The 18,092-nt window shown below is 46.2% G+C and overlaps 1 protein-coding gene across 1 annotated transcript in view; it reads left to right on the top strand.

Annotated features, from left to right (window-relative positions):
* The first annotated feature begins 4,707 nt into the window (after window positions 1-4,707).
* LOC131274488 (uncharacterized) overlaps window positions 4,708-18,092 on the top strand; it is a 44,307-nt gene continuing 30,922 nt past the window's right edge. The window contains exons 1-2 of the mRNA XM_071209679.1: window positions 4,708-4,781; window positions 10,378-11,341. Of these exons, the coding sequence (XP_071065780.1) occupies window positions 10,388-11,341 (954 nt within the window). The 5' untranslated portion in view covers window positions 4,708-4,781; window positions 10,378-10,387. The remainder of the gene's footprint in view (window positions 4,782-10,377; window positions 11,342-18,092) is intronic.

The following is an 18,092-nucleotide window of genomic DNA, read 5'->3' as shown; positions in this document are numbered from 1 at the left end:
AAAATAAACACTCCTACTCTCAAGCCCCAGATTGTGAGCATATATCTCCCTCATCTCTAAGGCAATTCAGAGTTCTTGTTCCCAGGCATAGAACCCCATCTTCTGTAGAGCCCCATGGCCTCAGTGAAAAATTTCAGAAAGAGGACACCACTTGGAATGGCTATAGTTGCATCTTCAAGGTGCCTCATCAGGTTTTCTCAATCATGGACAGAGCTCCCTCACTTTTTTTAGATTCTAGGTGATCCAGACACATGGCAGATGATACTAACAGAGACAGCTAGCATGATGGGCTGGGGAAAGCCACTATTTCTCCCTAGGGGCAGATGTCTCATGGGGCGGTCAGAGCTTTATCTGTCATTAGGGACCTCAAGAATTCTTCTTGAGCAATCAACTCAGGGGAAGGTGCTGAATTGTCCAGAGAGAAGTGAGAAGAAATGTGAGACACAGTGTGTCCAAACATTTATTTCTGCACTGACAAGCTGGTCTTAGCCCCAGGAAAAGTTCACACTCACTTCCCTCGCTTGTTACTGGAATTTGACTTAATTGCTGTACCTTTACATTTGGTTGTGGGTCCTAGTTGCTCTGAGCTACAGAATTTGGGGGAGGCAGCAATAAACAGGAGAGGAAGGGGCTATTTGGCAAGGTCCAGTCTCCTCCACTCTTGGTATGAAGATACATGATATCTTTTATATTGAGAATTCTGGGAATCCACGATGTCCTTTAGGTAGAGTTTCCAAGGAGGTATTAGAGGTTTCTGGATTGTATTCTATGACTTAGACACATGAATATCAAAATGTAATAGCCATGAGACTGTATTATCATGACCTGTGAGGAATTGTCAATAGAGCTTTCCCTATTGAAATATCAATAGAGTTTTCAGAATCATTGATATATTCATTCCTGCCCTCACTGAGTTTCAACTGTGAGAGTACCACTTTATATTTCAGTCTTAGAAAGTGAGTTTCAAAATTCTGTGAAATATTGTGCGAACTACTATTTATAAACATGTGTACTCTAAACATGGCTTTTAATTTCTTTCCTCTTCCATCCAGTTTTCACAGGAGGTTGGATTAATCAATTAGTTTAAGAGCACCAATGGACACAAATACGTGTGATATAAGAATGTCATTCCAGGAAAGCATGGGGAATCCTGAAGTTAGAAGAGATGCTAGGAGAGTTGAGGGCCCTCATGACCTCCTTTAAATGCTTGAACCCAGGAAAGATCCAGATGGAGAAGATGCTTATACCTGCTCTTGGAATATGACAAAATAAAAATAACTGTTTTCAGAGTTAGAAATATTGATTTACTTCATTGTAAAAATAAAACTCTGCACAAGTTCTGCTGGGAGAGTCATCATCCACTCTCATTCCCATTACGGTCAGGCGGTGGTTATTTATATGACCATTACAGTGTGAAACCACATGGAAAGTGTCCATTAAACTATCCAAGGGCATGAGGCGCCCAAGGACTGAACTATGAAGTTGAACTGGGTCAGTAGTCTAAAGAACCCCACATTCTGTATTACATGTGCTGCCTCAACATCCTATGAGCTTATTTGAAGCTGACTGTTAAGATGAAGAATGTGGTAAGCTCATCAAAGAATGTTTTACTTATAGAGGAGAAAGAAGGGGAAGGCAAGTGTTTCCCCAGCAATGTGAGCATCTCATGATTTCAGAGATTACTTTTGTACCATCATCTCTCTTTCTGTGGACTGACTTCTTCACTGATCTTGAGAGGTCCCGAGTCACCATTGTATTTTGGGAGCAGATAACTTGATTTATTTTTTTCTTGGGTCTGCATGTAAAAGGGTATTTGATCCCAAAGTGGATCAAACCCAGAGAGTCATCAGTATATGATTAAGGATTTAGATGGGACATTATGGTATAATTAGTTGAGAATTTTTAAGATGTTGAGATTAAGTAAATTTATATTGCTTTTATGAGTCACATGCATCACCTGGGGTCAGAGGGTATATTGGTAGGTGAATAATGTCCCAAGAATTATCCAGGTCCTAATCCCTTTACCCTCTGCATGTTATGTTTTAGGATAAAAAGACATGGAGGACTTTATTAAAGTAAGGATTTTGACATGGTATGTTATCCTTTATTATCCAAATTGGCCCTTAATGTAATCAAAATTTCCCTTTTTTAGAAGGGTGCAGGGGAATACAGTATTTCAGAAAAAGGGGAAACTCGATGAGCAAAGCAATACCTTACCTTGCTGGTTTTGAAGATGGAGAAAGGGAGCATGAACTAAGGAATGCAAGGACCAGACTCTGAAAGTAGACAAAGACAAGAAAACATATTTTCTCCTAGAGATGCCAGGACGAGAGTGATCCTGTCCCTTGCTTTTGACCCAGTGAAATGAAATTAGAGTTCTAACTGCCAGAAAACTAAGAGAATATATCAGTGTTAAATACTATTCTGGTTATGTTTTACAACAGTTATTTAAGAAGCAGCGGTGCTCAGAGATGTATTCACCAAGTGCAATGAATGTCTCATGATGATGGAGGAGGTTGTTATGGGGAGAGGAGTGTGGTGAGGGGGGTGGGAGGTATATGGGGGCCTCATATTTTTTTAATGTAACATTAAAACATAAATAAAGACAAAAAATAAAAAATAAAATGGAAAAAAAAGAAACAATCAATACCCAGTCTTACTGAATGCCATTATTTGCTGATTCTCCATGTGCTCTCTCCTCAGATTCGGAGTTTTTGTACTGGAAATGTAAACCATGTCATTCATGACAATTGACTTTTCCACAACAGCAAAGCCAAGGTGTATACCTGGGAGAATTCAAATAGCCTCCATGCTGTCTTCATTCCATCCTCTTTTAATTTAGTGACAGAAAAGCAGGTTACACATGCTGCAACCTTCCTCAGGTAAACCTTCATGACATCTTTCAGGACATACAGTGAATTCACTACATCTCAACATCTCCCAAAATTTCATTGATGCAAACCTCAAATCTCATCTATATCTCATTACTGGGAAGAGTGGCCATGCAATGTTAGAGACCCACTATGATGGCATATCTCCGCATGGATCCAGAACTACCTCCAAATTACTCAAGTCACTATGGGGAGAGACACTTCTTCCCACACATGAACTGACAGTTCAGCAAGAATAAATAATAGCACTGAATCTCTATTAATAACATTATTACTCATCAATTACTATGGAGAGAAAAATTCCTTACCATTTATGTACTCATAGTTGACCAAAAAATATGACTACAAAATATGTATTAACCAAATGACATTTATTTGATTTATACAAGGAAAACAACTTACTATGCTACAATAATTATTCAAATGTAAAAGTATAGTTAGAAATTTCAACAATGTTCACAAAGTAATCAATAGATAAATCAATGAAAATAGAAGACTTGAAAAACATTTTCAAAGAGCTTGATCTCCTTGAATTTCAACAAGACAACCACAGCAAACATGATACATTCTTTTAAGCATACATATTTGTTTCTGAGGGTAAAATGCATCCTTGATTTTTATGTTTTAATTAAATTAATTTTATATTTCCCTTTGAATATCAAGCATTTTGTAATACATTAATAAATTGCAATAAAATTTTACATAGACTTGAATAGCACACCTCAACTTTACACGGCACATCAACTGTGGATCTGCTTAAACTATCTCTCCACAGGATTTATTGGAGCTCTTGAATGCATGTAGACTGGCATATTCATTACCCTAAGACCATGTGTTGAAATTTCAGGCACTTGTTTGCCCATGGTGAGCTTTCTCATGTCACCATTAAAGTCCATATGATTTTTTTGGATAAGAATTGTATCTCACTCTCTTCCAAGCCCTCATGTTTCAATGCTTCCCTCAATGGCTCTTTCCACACAACTGTAGCCCTCTGAGAGCAAGCACACTTCTACTTGAAAACTTACTCCCTAGCAGAGGAAAGTTTCTGGCCAATAGGAGGCTCCAAAATTACATATTGACTAGACTATCAATTCAAAATAATTAGGTTTTTATTAACAGAGATGGATAGGTTGACACCAGGGAGCAATAACTAATAGAGACACTACAGAAGAGTGAAATTCATCCAAGGGCCACCAATGCTCTAGACTCTTCCAGGATTCCAGTTGGCTGTATTAAGCAAATTTCACTGAATCTCTCAGAGTAGATCAATGACTTAGGTTTCTGGACTGCTAAGATAAAAAAAACATACAATGGGCTAATTCTGATTATAGTATGTGCAAGACAACCCTGCTTGGAGGTGAATATAACAGACTTGAGCGAGTGAGAATGATTTACTAATTGTTGCTGCATCCCTTCCCCCAGCCTTTGTTATCTCCTTCCTCCAGCCGTTGCTGTCCTTCCCGCCAGTCCCGCCCACGTTGCCAATATATAATCTGCCTTCTTCCATGGCTACTGCCTACCTCATAGCCGCCTGCACAACTCCGCCTATCCACTACCGCCCCGTAGTTAGCCCGCCCCAGCTCCTGCCCCTCCATCTACCCAACCCTATATAACCAAGTGTATTTCCGCAATAAAGCAGACTTGTTCCTGTGCTCAGGCTGTCTCCGTGGTTTTTACCGCGCATCCCCCACGCCTGGAGAACCTAGGCCTACGCGCTGGCCTAGGGGCTTCCCGCCGAGCCGTGGAAGGCTGCCCGGACCTCGTGGGCCGCTAATCACTGCCAGCGAGCCCACACTTGGGGGCTCGTCCAGGATCCTTTCCTTCCACCGCCTTACGGCCCCTGTTGTCTGCTGTTGCTGTTGTCTACTGGCGACCATTTCAGCTCTCCAGGTAGGGACCCCGTCGCCGTCTTTTCTTCTCCCACTATGGGCACCTCCCTCTCTTCACACCATACCCCTCAGGTTCGGCTTTTAGCCGCCCTGCTTGATACCAATGGGGTTCGCGTTTCCCTGAAACAGCTCCAAAAATATTGGGACTTACTACTCCCCTTCAATCCGTGGCTCGCCACCTGCCAGCTCTGGAGCCCGGACACGTACTCACGGCTAATAGATCGAGTTACCTCTGCCATAGAGCATGAAAGGCGGTCTTTTCCGCCCGGCCTGCTGCCTACTCTTGTGGCCGTTCGTGCCTGCCTCCTTGGTGCACCATCCGAAGTCATCCGGGACAAATCGATCAAACAACCCAATGATTATGAGCCCGATGATCTTAGAGACACGAATTCTCTGTCTGACCAGCTCGCCGCAGCTCTCGAGCGTGAGCCTCCCCGCTCGCGCTCCCCGCCGCCTACAGAAACCGTTTCTGTGGCTCCTCAGAATAGCGGACCTCCTCCTCCTTCCTCCACCCCTGCCCAAGATGGCGTGCTTCCTGCTTCTTCCTCACCCGGATTAGAGCCCGCCGGCGGGAACAAAGGCGCTTCCTCTCGCCTTTACCCGCCCCTTCCTGTCTCGTCATCCCCCCGGGCCGGCCCCCGGAAATGATGTAGCTTCGCCGCCATCTTGGCCGGCCCCCGGAAATGATGTAGCTTCGCCGCCATCTTGGCCGGCCCCCGGAAATGATGTAGCTTCGCCGCCATCTTGGCCGGCCCCCGGAAATGATGTAGCTTCGCCGCCATCTTGGCCGGCCCCCGGAAATGATGTAGCTTCGCCGCCATCTTGGCCGGGCCCCGGAAATGATGTAGCTTCGTCGCCATCTTGGCCGGCCCCCGGAAATGATGTAACTCCGCCGCCATCTTGGCCGGCCCCCAGAAGTGACGTAACTTCGCCGCCATCATGGCCGGCTCCCGGAAATGACGTGGCTTCACCGCCATCTTGTCCGACGCTCAAAAGGGTCCCGCCACCAGCTTGTTGCCGCCTTGACGCTGCTAAGCTGCCACTCCCTCACTTGTTTCCCGCTACCGCTCATCCCTCGCCACCACCATATAACGGCGACTCCGGAAGAGCGCACCCTTCCGCCCCTCAGCTTTACCCGCTCAACCCGCTGCCTACGCCACAGCGCCCTCAGACCTGGCTTCCCTTTACGGCTGAAGAGATCAAGACACTGCGAAAGGCCGTGAAAGAAGATGGTATAGGTAGCCCATATGTCCAACAATTGTTAGAAGAACTGGGAGTTCAACTTGCGCTCCCCTATGACTGGATTTCCTTAGCCCGCGCCATCCTTCCACCCGGTCAGTTTCTTGAATGGCGTGCCTATTATCAGCATGCTGTTGAGCAGCAAGTAGCAGAGAACGCCCGCATCGGTGTCAGAGATCCACCGGACGCCTACCCCGGAATCAACGGCTTTGCTAATCCTCAGTCTTATGTCAATATAGATCCAGGGTTTTGGCAACGAGCAAAGAACCTTGTCCAGCGGTCATTTTCGCTAGTCTCCTCCAAGCAATCTACCAAATTTGCGCAAATGCTTCAAGACCCACAAGAGACCTTTCCTGCGTTTGTCGCACGCGTTTTAGAAGCCTGTCAGCGGAAAATCACCAATGAAGACGCCCAATTTATGTTAGCAAAAGAGCTTATTCTCGAAGGATGCCTCGCACCCTTCCGGACTGTCATCCTCTCTCTTCGCGACAAGCAGATACACGAGTGGGTCTTAGCCTGCCGAGATACTGACCCTCAAACTAAAGCGCTTACTACTGCCTTCGCCTCCGCCATGGCTGTGTCCTCTGCCTCTGCTTCTGCCTGCTTTCGATGCGGTCAACCTGGTCATTTCATCCGCGAGTGCCCTCAACAAGCGGCTCCCCGCCCTGCCGAGGAACTGCGCCGACCGAGAGGCCCCCCCACACCATGCCCGCGCTGTGGAAAAGGGTACCATTGGGCTCGCGATTGCCGTTCCTCGCAACAGCCTTTAAACTTCCAACGGGGCAGGCCTCAGCCCCTCTCCCAAGAGGCCTTCAAGAGAGCTCCAAAGCCCTAATGTGGACAATGCCTATCACACGTCACCAGAAACCTTCCCTCGAGCTCAAAATCAACGGGCAGTGGCTTGAAGGGCTCTTAGACTCTGGTGCTGAAATCTCTTGTATTCCCTTTGAAATCGCTGCCTTCAACCACTGGCCCCTCGAAACCGGCCCTCAAGTCATTGGCGCCACGGGAGCTGCTACCTCCTGGAAGACATCACAGCCTTTGCATTGGAACGATCGAGAAGGTCACGAAGGCCAAATTCGTCCACTCGTCCTTTCTTCAGTTCAAACCATCCTGTGGGGACGAGATGTCCTCAGCCAGCTAAAAGCTCGAATCACCACAGAAGCCTTCTCAGCCGCGCTGCCCCCCCCCTTCTAGGGGCCACTGCTCCTGTCTCAAGACCTGACCCTATCCCTCTGGAATGGGACACAGAGGAGCCCATCTGGGTCGAGCAGTGGCCCTTGCCCGTGCACAAGTTACAGGCTCTCTCTGCCCTCGTCGAGGAACAACTACAAGCGGGGCACATTGAGCCGTCCACCAGTCCCTACAACTCACCAATCTTTGTCATTAACAAAAAAAACACTAGCAAGTTCCGCCTTCTCCACGACCTTCGAGAAATCAACAAGCACATCAAGCCGATGGGGTCACCCCAGCCAGGCTGCCCCCATCCTACTGCAGTCCCCCAGCATTTTCATGCGGCGACCATCGACATCAAGGACTGTTTTTTCTCCATTCCTCTTCACCCACGGGACTGCCCACGATTTGCATTTACAGTCCCACGCACTAACAACCAGGGCGCAGCACGCCGATTCCAGTGGAGAGTGCTACCACAAGGTATGCGGAATAGCCCCACCATGTGCCAGCTTTATGTCAACTGTGCCCTCGAGCCGCTGCGCTCTCATTTCCAGCCTGAAGAAACATACATCATCCATTATATGGACGATCTTCTCTTAGCAGCGAGTTCTAGCACCCTTCTCAATGACCTGCTTTCTGCAGTGATGACCAACCTCTCGAGTCTCGGGCTTACCGTACAGTCAGACAAAATAAACCTCAAACCTCCTTTTCAATTCTTGGGCTTTCATTTCCATCACTTCATACAACCGTCAAGCCCTCAGCTGCACATCTCTCCCACTATGACACTGACTGAACTTCAGCAACTTTGTGGGCAAATCAATTGGCTTCGATCAGCTCTTCCCATCAAGACAGCACAAATGCAGCCTCTCTTCGAGCTTCTGCAAACCAAAGATAGCCCACCTGCTGCAGTCCGGCAAAAGATCACCATCACCCGCGCTGCGCAAGAAGCCGTCCAACAAGTCAGTGATGCGCTTCAGCAATGCCGCCTCGAGCGATTCTCTCCAGATCTTCCAATCTTTGCCCTGGTTCTACCGATGCCGGTCACCCCGACAGGTCTCCTGTGGCAAGATGGTCCTCTTCTTTTTCTGCACACGTCAAAGAGCAAACTCCCAAAAATCTGCCCTTTCCTAAGGGCCTGGATTGCGTTGGCCACTGACTTAGTCTTCCTTTCCATACAAACGTATGGTATCCCACCGCACACTATTATTTGGCCTCTTGATGCCAAAGAAGTTTCTTCCCTTATTATGAACAATACCCAGATGCAGAGCTTAGTAGAGCTCTTTCGCGGCTCCTTTGATAATCACTACCCTCATCACCGTTTGCTGCAAGGGGTGTCTCAGTTAGCATTCTCTAACCCATTCCGCCCGTTGCCTGCGCGGAACCCCATTCCATCAGCCATCACTGCCTTCACAGACGCCTCAAAAACAGCGTTTGCAGCCGTTATCTACACTCCTGGAAAACCTGAGCCCCAGCACTTAGTATTCGCCAATGACTTTTCTGTTCAAGTAGGCGAGCTCCCAGCGGTCGCAGCGGTCCTCAATCTCCACCCAAGCCAGCCTCTCAATATCTTTACAGACAGCCTATACACACTACAAGTTTGTCGCAGCCTGCCACTTGCCACCTTTTTGCCAGGCGATTCAAACATTGACCGAGCGCTTGCCTTCATGCAGCGCTTACTTGAAACGAGACAGCAGCCCTGGTTCATCACACATTTGCGAAGTCATTCCAACCTTCCGGGGCCCCTTGCCCACGGCAACAACCTTGCCGATGCGGCGGTGTCAAGCTTTAGAGTATTTCCTTTAGCCTGCAAAGATTATGTTGTAGATGAAAATCTGCTTGGAGACCCCATCAACCACGCTAAGTTGCTGCACTCGCGGTTTCATTACTCAGCGCGGACAATTCGCAAGCTCTATCCAGAATTACCCGCTGAAACCTGCAAGCACCTAGTGCGCTCGTGCCGCGTGTGCGCCCCTCTCCTCCCTCTGGGGCCCCTGCAACCCCGAGGTGTCAACCCTCGCGGCCTCCGACCTAACTCGCGGTGGCAACTAGATGTCACTCATGTCAGCGCCTTCGGCTGCTTCAAGTATCTTCACGTAGCCATTGACACCTTTTCCCATCTGTGCTACGCGGTGCCCCTCGCAGGGGAGAGTGCCAAACATTGCATCAAGGCTCTTCGCCAAGCCATTCTGTTCATGGGAGTCCCGTGGGACCTCAAAACAGATAACGGGCCAGCATACCGCAGTGCTTCCTTTGCCAACTTTGTGCAAATGTATCACATCACACATCACTTCGGCATTCCGTATAACCCACAAGGACAAGGAATTGTCGAACGCACTCATCAACAGCTCAAGCTACTCATTCAAAAAGAGAAAGCCTCTTCCCCCCACAAGGCTCCAGCAGATGTAACAGCTTGTCTCATCCATCACAATCTCCTAACTTTTGATAGTCAAGGACTCTCTCCCACGCATAAGCATTGGGGACCTATGTGGCCGCCTTCCCAAACTCCTGTGGTCTACTGGAAAGACCCAGCTTCCAATCGCTGGCAAGAAGAACCTGCCCCTCTGCTAGCACAAGGAAGAGGGTTCGCCTGTATTTTCCCAGAAACAGAACGACAGCCTCTTTGGGTCCCAGGAAGGTACATCCGGCCTGCAACACAGCAGCTTGACCTAGATGATATCCCGCGCCCACTAGCGCCAGACCCCGAAGACATCCCACGTCCTTTGATACCAGAACACAATGCTAATGGCAATGATTGAGACATCGGCCAAGCCCCCTCCTAAAAATGTTTCTATTCCAATAAGTGCTCTCTCTAAGTTTCTTTCTGCTGATTGCCCCTCCTCTATGGGGGCTCTTTTTTCCTTTTTGTCATTCCAGATCTTTCAAAAGACCCAACTCTGCACAAGAGAAGCCTCTGCTACCTCCGCAACCCGCCGTTGACAAGTGCCTGACCTTCACCAAAACGTGCCTTATAACCTATCAATAAAGGGAACTCACCGTGCAAATGCTCCTCAAGCTCCCCTCCCACCCACTCTTACTTTGCTATTTTCTTGCAATTTTCATTTTTCTAACAATCTTTTCAGCTGTCTGTCTCGCAGCCACAGCCCCAACAGACTGGAACTTTCGTCAACGTCTTCTCCTCGCTATTGCCTGGTTGCTTCTAATTGCTATCCTCATCTCTCTTGTAGTCCTTCTCCCATGACCACTATGCGCCCCCAAGTACATTCATCTGAGCCTACTACCCCAACACCGTCGCCCATGGGGACCACACCAGCTCTCTCTCGCCGCGAACGACGTCGACAACGCTTCTTTGCCCGCCGCCTAAGCCGACTTTCTCTTGAAGATGATGACCCCATCGAACGCCAAATTCTTCAACTCCTCAGACAAGCCCGCTCTATCCAGACCCCCGCCTCCTGCCCCTCCACCCTCCCCCGTCTCATTCATCTCCTTATCCTCATGCTGTCTCTAGCCTCCTCTGCTACCGCCAACCTGAATCACCAGCCCTTCAATTGGACCCTCAGCCTCTGGCAGTTTGAAAAACTTCTCGCCTTCAACGTGACTGCTGGAGCCCCCTCCTTCACGCTGCACATTTGCCGGCTAGCTGGATACGATCACACAGATACTAAAATCTCAAGCTCTGTTATAAATACATTTAACATGGGATACATCAGTAATAAGTTGCCACCCCGACCCAAGTGCTCAGGCACCCCTAGCAGTGGCCTTACTGGCCCCTACGGGAAAACTCTTTCCGGTTACTATATATGCCCCCCTTCAGTGAGAGGCTGTCATGATCCGACACATTACTACTGCCCATCCTGGGGCTGTGAAACCATAGCCTATGGCCTGTCTACAACCCCAAAAGACAAAGACCCATATCTCACTCTCAAGTATGGAAATCGATGGGACCGCGTCACACTTTCTGTCAAAGACCCTAATTCAGATCAGTGGTTCACAGGCCGCACTTGGGGGATCCGTCTGTATATGACCGAGTATGACCCTGGTGCCTTTTTTATTATAATGAAAAGACCTGTCTCCGCCCCACTCTCTGATATTGGTCCCAACCACATCCTTAACCCTCCTCCCCCACCCACTGTTCACCTTCTTCCGTCCTCATCTACTCCCCTCAAAATCTCTTCCACCTCGACCGCCTTCGTTCCTTCTACTAGGTCCACTTCCCCCCCTGCTTCAGATTTACAACCACATCCTCTCATCTCCTCTAGTCCCTACTTCAAACTCCTAAACGCCTCCTATTTCTCTCTCAACGCCTCCCACCCCAACCTCACTCGCTCTTGCTGGTTGTGTCTTTCCCCCAGCCTCCCCCTCTATGATCCACTTGCTATTCCTTCACCACTCTTTACTTCCTCCACCGACGATTCCCCCTCTTCCTGCAATTGGAATCAATCTACTCATGTCCCACTCACTTTTACGCACATCTCTTCCAAAGGTTTATGCATTCACCCCCGTTCTTCTCGCACTCCCAGCCTTACAGCCTGTGCCAACTATACCTCCCCAAATATCTCTACCAAATACTTAATTCCTCTAAACACTACCCTATGGCTTTGCTCTTCCACCGGACTTACTCCATGCTTATCTGTTGCCACACTTAACAAGACCAAAGAAACATGTGCTCTTATCCTCCTCACACCTCGAGTCATTTATCACACTCCTCTACATTTCTTTGAAGCCTTTGATCACACGCAAGAAGCTATTTACCTCCACAAACGCGAACCTATTACTGCTGTACTCACTGTCACTTCCCTCCTAGCTGCAGCTGGAGCTGCCACTGGTGTTGCAGCTCTAGCCACACAAGCATCTGCCCTCCAAAACCTCAGACAAGCAGTAGACTCTGATATCATCTACCTCCGTGATGCAGTCAAATACCTTAAAGACTCTCTTAATTCTCTCTCTGAAGTTGTCCTGCCAAACCGCCGAGGCCTTGACCTCCTCCTCCTTAAAGAAGGTGGCCTATGTGCTGCTCTAGGAGAAGAATGCTGCATTTATGCTAACTATACCGGCTTAGTAGACTCTAGCTTAAAAGAACTTGAAAAAGGTCTCAACCAACGCCGACTTGAACGAACCCAAACTGCTGGTTCCTGGGGCTTCCTGCAGCCCCTCCTCCCCTATCTCCTCCCGTTACTAACCCCAGTTCTGCTCATTGTCCTGGGCCTCACCGTCGGTCCCTGGGCCATTCGACGAATCATCCGCCTTGCCAAAGATCATGCTGACAGTGTATTCTCCTCATTTGTCCAAATTCATTACCAACGTCTCATTGCTTCTGATTCTATTCCTCAATCTCGACCATGTCCTCGCCCCCCTTCCCACCGTACTTCCTGCCTGTAAGCTGCTTACTGTAGAACTCCCTGACCGTAGCCGCCGTCACGGGTTTGTTTCCCTCGGCGTAAAGGGCTTGGGTGCACCCCCCGCCCCCCTTTATTGCTATACGTCAGAGAAATTTTGCAGTTAAGTTAGCCACAGTGCTATCCACCCCAAAAAAGCAACATCAGGTTAGATATTTCATTTAGCACTAGCACGTACCGACTCTAAGGGCTATACATGCATCCTGATCAAAGGCTATGTCATTTGCCCTTAGCCAGTCAATTCTGCCCCCTCACCCCTCGTCCTCCCCAGAGATACTCTGTTTTCATCTACTCTCCCTTAAAAAACAGAAGGAGCAATTGTTGCTGCATCCCTTCCCCCAGCCTTTGTTATCTCCTTCCTCCAGCCGTTGCTGTCCTTCCCGCCAGTCCCGCCCACGTTGCCAATATATAATCTGCCTTCTTCCCTGGCTACTGCCTACCTCATAGCCGCCTGCACAACTCCGCCTATCCACTACCGCCCCGTAGTTAACCCGCCCCAGCTCCTGCCCCTCCCTCTACCCAACCCTATATAACCAAGTGTATTTCCGCAATAAAGCAGACTTGTTCCTGCGCTCAGGCTGTCTCCGTGGTTTTTACCGCGCGTCCCCCACGCCTGGAGAACCTAGGCCTACGCGCTGGCCTAGGGGCTTCCCGCCGAGCCGTGGAAGGCTGCCCGGACCTCGTGGGCCGCTAATCACTGCCAGCGAGCCCACACTAATGAACTAGTTGAAAAATATGACTCTGCACCTTCTCACCAAGGGAATTAAATCATCATGATAGTGTGTTTCCATAAGCTCTTTTCCTGTAGATTTGAGCTCTCTGATTCTGAAGACACAGTGAGGAGAAGATTCAGGGAGTGCAACTTTTGTATCAGTATCATGACTTCTTCACCTAGAAGTGTGCCTTATAGAGAGAAATCTAATGATTAATGTGTATAGATGAAAGAATGAATTAGTGATCACTTCAATTTAATATAACTGGAAAGAAATAACTGGATAGAAATTAAGGAGAAATAAAACCAAAATTAAGAGTTTTGTTGAGGTAGTCTTAAATTTAAGCTACAAATCATAAACTGTTTCTATCTGCTTAAAACCTAAATCTATAGTAAACATTCAAGGGTCATGTTGTTTCAGCAAAGAAAGGAGTTCTGAGCAGCAGAAAAACCCAAATAACTGTCAGAGAGGTGGAGGAACAGATTTATTACATGAGGGGACCAGAGGAGAGTCAATCTCCAAATTATGAGCCCTGTTTTACAGCTTTTACAGGTTTATATTGGGTCTTATGTAGAGTTATCATGGCTCTCACTTATTGACTAATGCATTGCTAAGCTGGTGGGCAAATTTTCTACTATAATATGCAAATGGGGTTACAGAAGTGGAAAGCAAGAATGATTTGTTAAATAGTTTCTTGCAAGTTCAGGTTCTTGCAAGGGAGTTACAGAAGTGGGAAGCAGGAGTGGTTCATTAAATAGTCTCTTGCATGGTCATGCTCTCCTATTTCTCAACATTCCCTCTTTGATTGCCTTATAGTTGTTACAGGCTGTCACTCATGCTAAGTGGCTTACATTCTCTTAGGGCCATTACTCTTGCTGTTGCTCTCTGGGTTACTGTTGTTGCAATGAACCTGATAAGGGCACTGACTATTCAGAGGCCAAATGTGACTAACATGAGTAAAGTGATCAGGGGAACTGCTAGAGGCAGGAACCAAGAGTACCATTGTCCCAGATTTGAGCTCCATGACTCCTCTACCTCCCTGTTTCTTTTCTAGATCTGGTCTCTCAGCTCTTTTCCTTTGATATAAACTATTCCTAGTTGGTTGACGTAGTAACGGCATTCTTCCCCAAGGAAGATCCATGTTTCTACTTTTTCTGCTGTCAATAGGTCTTGGGCTTTCCTGTTCTGCAGGGCTACTGTGGTTAGAGAATTGACTTGGCTCTGTAGGAAGACTAGGGAGTCAGCAACTCATTTTATGTTCTTATTTAGTTCTCAGGAGAATTTGTAATTAAGGTTGAAGGAAGACCCCAATTCTCCCAGTCAAGTTCCTACTCCCATGACTATACCTGCTCCTATAAGAGTGGTGATGATCAGAGCTCCTTTGGTTTGGTGCAGGTTTAGAGCTTACTTTAGCTCATTTTTTTTTTGGTGTATAATGACACTTCTGGTGTTAAGAACACCATGATGCAACTTCCTGTCCAATTGGCTTCTAAGCATTTATATGCAGTGTTTCCACATAGGAAGAACAATCCTGGGAGGTGACACCAGGCCAGGTTGTTTGCTAGGGTTTTATTGGCAGTATATAGGTTTGCAAGGACGGTCCCAACCAATTTTGATTTAAGATCAGAATTTTTACACAGAGACAGGTTATATTGTTTTTATTGCCTTCTGAGAGAACTAGCCAGATGTTGAGGGCCAATAGGGGCTATTTCATTTTTAATTTTGGTTAAGGTTTGGTTGGGGGTCCACCCCAGAGGAGATGGGGTTCCTATAAAGATTTTCCTTGAGAGGGACAGGCACAACCAAAAGATGTTGGTGTCTGGGTGAGCATTAAGGAAGAGGATATAAGTGATGTTGACTAGGCACTCAACCTGCCAAATGGGGGCTATGAGCTGAGTAAAATGGTGGAGTCCTGTGAGGTTTACCTGCTGATATTTGGGGCCTTCAGCTAGTCAGATGAGTTTGGCATTGACTTGTTCTAAGACTTTTTCCTGGGCTTGGTCCCACACCCCTCCCCCATCAGACATACCTACTCATGGGAGATAGGTCTAGCATGCAATCTCCCTTGTGTTACCCAAGGTTTTGCCATTGTCCCTGTGTTTCATTGTGCCCATCCAAAACTTTTGGCCATTTTCTGAACATAGGGTAACAGTTCAGATATTGTAAGTTTTTGCTGGCACATTGGTGTAATACTTAAAGACAGGGAGAGGAGACCATTTTCCCTGGAGCTGTTTTAGCTTCTGTATAGTGGTGGATATGATGGCCTTGTAGCAACTGGTACAGAGGGGGTAGGGGTTGTTGGTGACCCCAAGCCAAGTGAAAAAAGACAACTTAAGGAAGCAAACCATCCAACAATACACAAGTATGTTATTAAGATTAGTATCCTTTCAACTATACTCCAGTCTCTGGGAGCTGTAGCTCCATTCCCAAACAGTAAGCCAAGCTATCTGAAGAGGAGCAGGACCCACAGGGAAAAGAAGTCCATCTAGTCAAGTGATGGTGATTCTCAGTGGCTCCAGGCAATTTGCATTTTCAAGGGACAGTCAGGTACAGGATGAGTTGTCCAGTCATCTTTTCATTAGAGTGCACCCTTTTAACTCTAGTATTATGAATCCAAGGGGTAGTACCTGAAATGTTAAGAGCAGTGGGGGTTACAAGGATAACAATATGTGGGCCCTTCCAGGTGGGCTGGAGGGTCTCCTTCTTCCAGTCTTTTACCCAAACTAGGTCTCTCAGTAAGTGTGGGTGTACTGTGTGGCCTAATGTGATAGGATCCCAAGATAGTACAGTTTTGTGTGATTGAGCCAGGATTTTTCCCAACTGCTGGAGGGTAGAATCCTAGCCAGTTTCTCCTAGGAGTCTGAGATTTCCCTTGAAGGTTTGAATAATTGAGAGTGATCGTCCAAACAGAATTTCAAAAGGCGAATATCTGGAGGACCTGGGGTTGCATCAGGCTCTAATGAGGGCTAATGGGAGCAGATTTACCCATGGGAGTCCAGTTTCTTAATAGAACTTGGCTAGGGTGATTTTGAGGGTTTGATTCATGCATTCCACTTGCACTGACCTCTGGGACCTATACGCTGTGTGGATCTTCCACTTAATTCCTAATATTTTTGCTAGCTCTTGGACAATGGCTACTACTAAAGCTGGGCAATTGTCACTGTCTATGGATAAGTGTATCCTGTGCTGGGGAACTATTTCTCAGAGCAAAGCTTTAGTTACTTCTCTTGCTTTTTCAGTGCAGATGGGGAAGGCTTTGACTCAGCCCAAGAAAGTGCACATTATTACTGCTAAGTACTTACACTCTCGACTTGGTTTTATCTTATATTGGTTCTCTTTTGAGATGTTTTGTCCAATGGTGATAGTGGTGTGGTAAAGTCCCCCATGATAATTGTAGAGGCAATTAATTCCTTCACTTAATTTCTAAAGTATTTGCCTCAAGTATTTGGGGGCACTGTTGTTAGGGGCATAAATGTTTATGATTGCTCTTCTTGCAAGATTTTCACTATCACTAATATATAGTGTCGATCTTTGTCTCTCACAACAGTTTTGCATTTAAAGTCTATTTTGTTCTGATACTAATATAGTTACACTTACACTTTTATGGTTATTGTTTGCCTGTGAGCTGTTTTTCCAGCCATTCACTTTCAATCTCCTTGAATCCCTTGGTCTATGATGAATTTCTTATATATAACATAGATGGGTCAATTTTCCTTATCCAATCTTCCAATCTGTGTCTTTTAACAGGTGAGTTTAATCCATTGACATTTAGTGTTATTACTTTCAAGGAATTACTTATATGAGTCATATTTTCTTTGGATTTGTGTTTGTCTTATGTTATTTGATTTTTTATCTCTTTTTGAAGTTTTAGTTGTTCTTCCACTCTCTTCCAACTCTGTCTTTCCTGTTTGTTTTTTTCTTCCTGCAGAACTCCCTTTAGTATTTCTTGAAGGGCATGTTTCTTGTTGGCATATTCTCTTAGTTTGTGTTTATCTGTGAATATTTTGAACTCTCCATCATTTTTTTTTGCTAGCTTTGCTGGATAGAGTATTCTTGGTTGGAAATTATTTTCTTTAATACCTTGACTATATCATACCACTGCCTTCTTGCCTCCATGGTTTCAGATGTGAGATCAGTGCTTAAACGTATGGAACTTCCCTTGTATGTGATGGTTCTCTTTTCTTTTGTTGCTTTTAGTATTTTCTCTTTTTCTTGTACATTGCATAATTTGAGAAGTATATGTCTTGTGGTAGGCCTGTTCAGATCTATGCTATTTGGTGTGTGTTGTGCATCCTGGACATGTACATGCATCTTTCTCAATAGGTTTGGGAAGTTTTCAGCCATTATTTCTTCCAACACCCCTTCTGTCCCCTTTCCCTTCTCTTTTCCTTGGGGGATGCCTATAATGCATATGTTTGTGCATTTTGTGTTGTCATTCAGGTCCCTAAGTGCCTGCTGGATTTTTTCTATCTTTTTATCAATTAATTCCACCATCTGTTTGACTTCAGATGTACTGTCTTCCACATCGCTAATTCTTTCCTTTGTCTCTTCAAATCTGGTGTTATTTGCTGAGAGTGTTTATTTCTTGGATTGTGCTATTGATCCCCATCATATCTGTGATCATTTTGTGCATGATCACAATTTCTTCTATATGCTTTCCAAGTGTTTTCTTAATATGCTTAATCTCTTCCTTCACTTCATTGAATTGATCCATGATACATGTTTTGAGATTTTAATTACTTGTTTGATGTTCACTTCTCTTCCCGGTTTTAAGTTTGTTCAATGTATTGGGCCATGTTTTCCTGATTATTGGTATGGTCTGTAGTTCTGTTG

This window comes from Dasypus novemcinctus, chromosome 19 (genome assembly GCF_030445035.2).
Source record: "Dasypus novemcinctus isolate mDasNov1 chromosome 19, mDasNov1.1.hap2, whole genome shotgun sequence".
Lineage (NCBI taxonomy): Eukaryota > Metazoa > Chordata > Mammalia > Cingulata > Dasypodidae > Dasypus > Dasypus novemcinctus.
The sequence above is the reverse complement of the archived record's forward strand: the minus strand, read 5'-3'. Positions and strand labels throughout refer to the sequence as shown.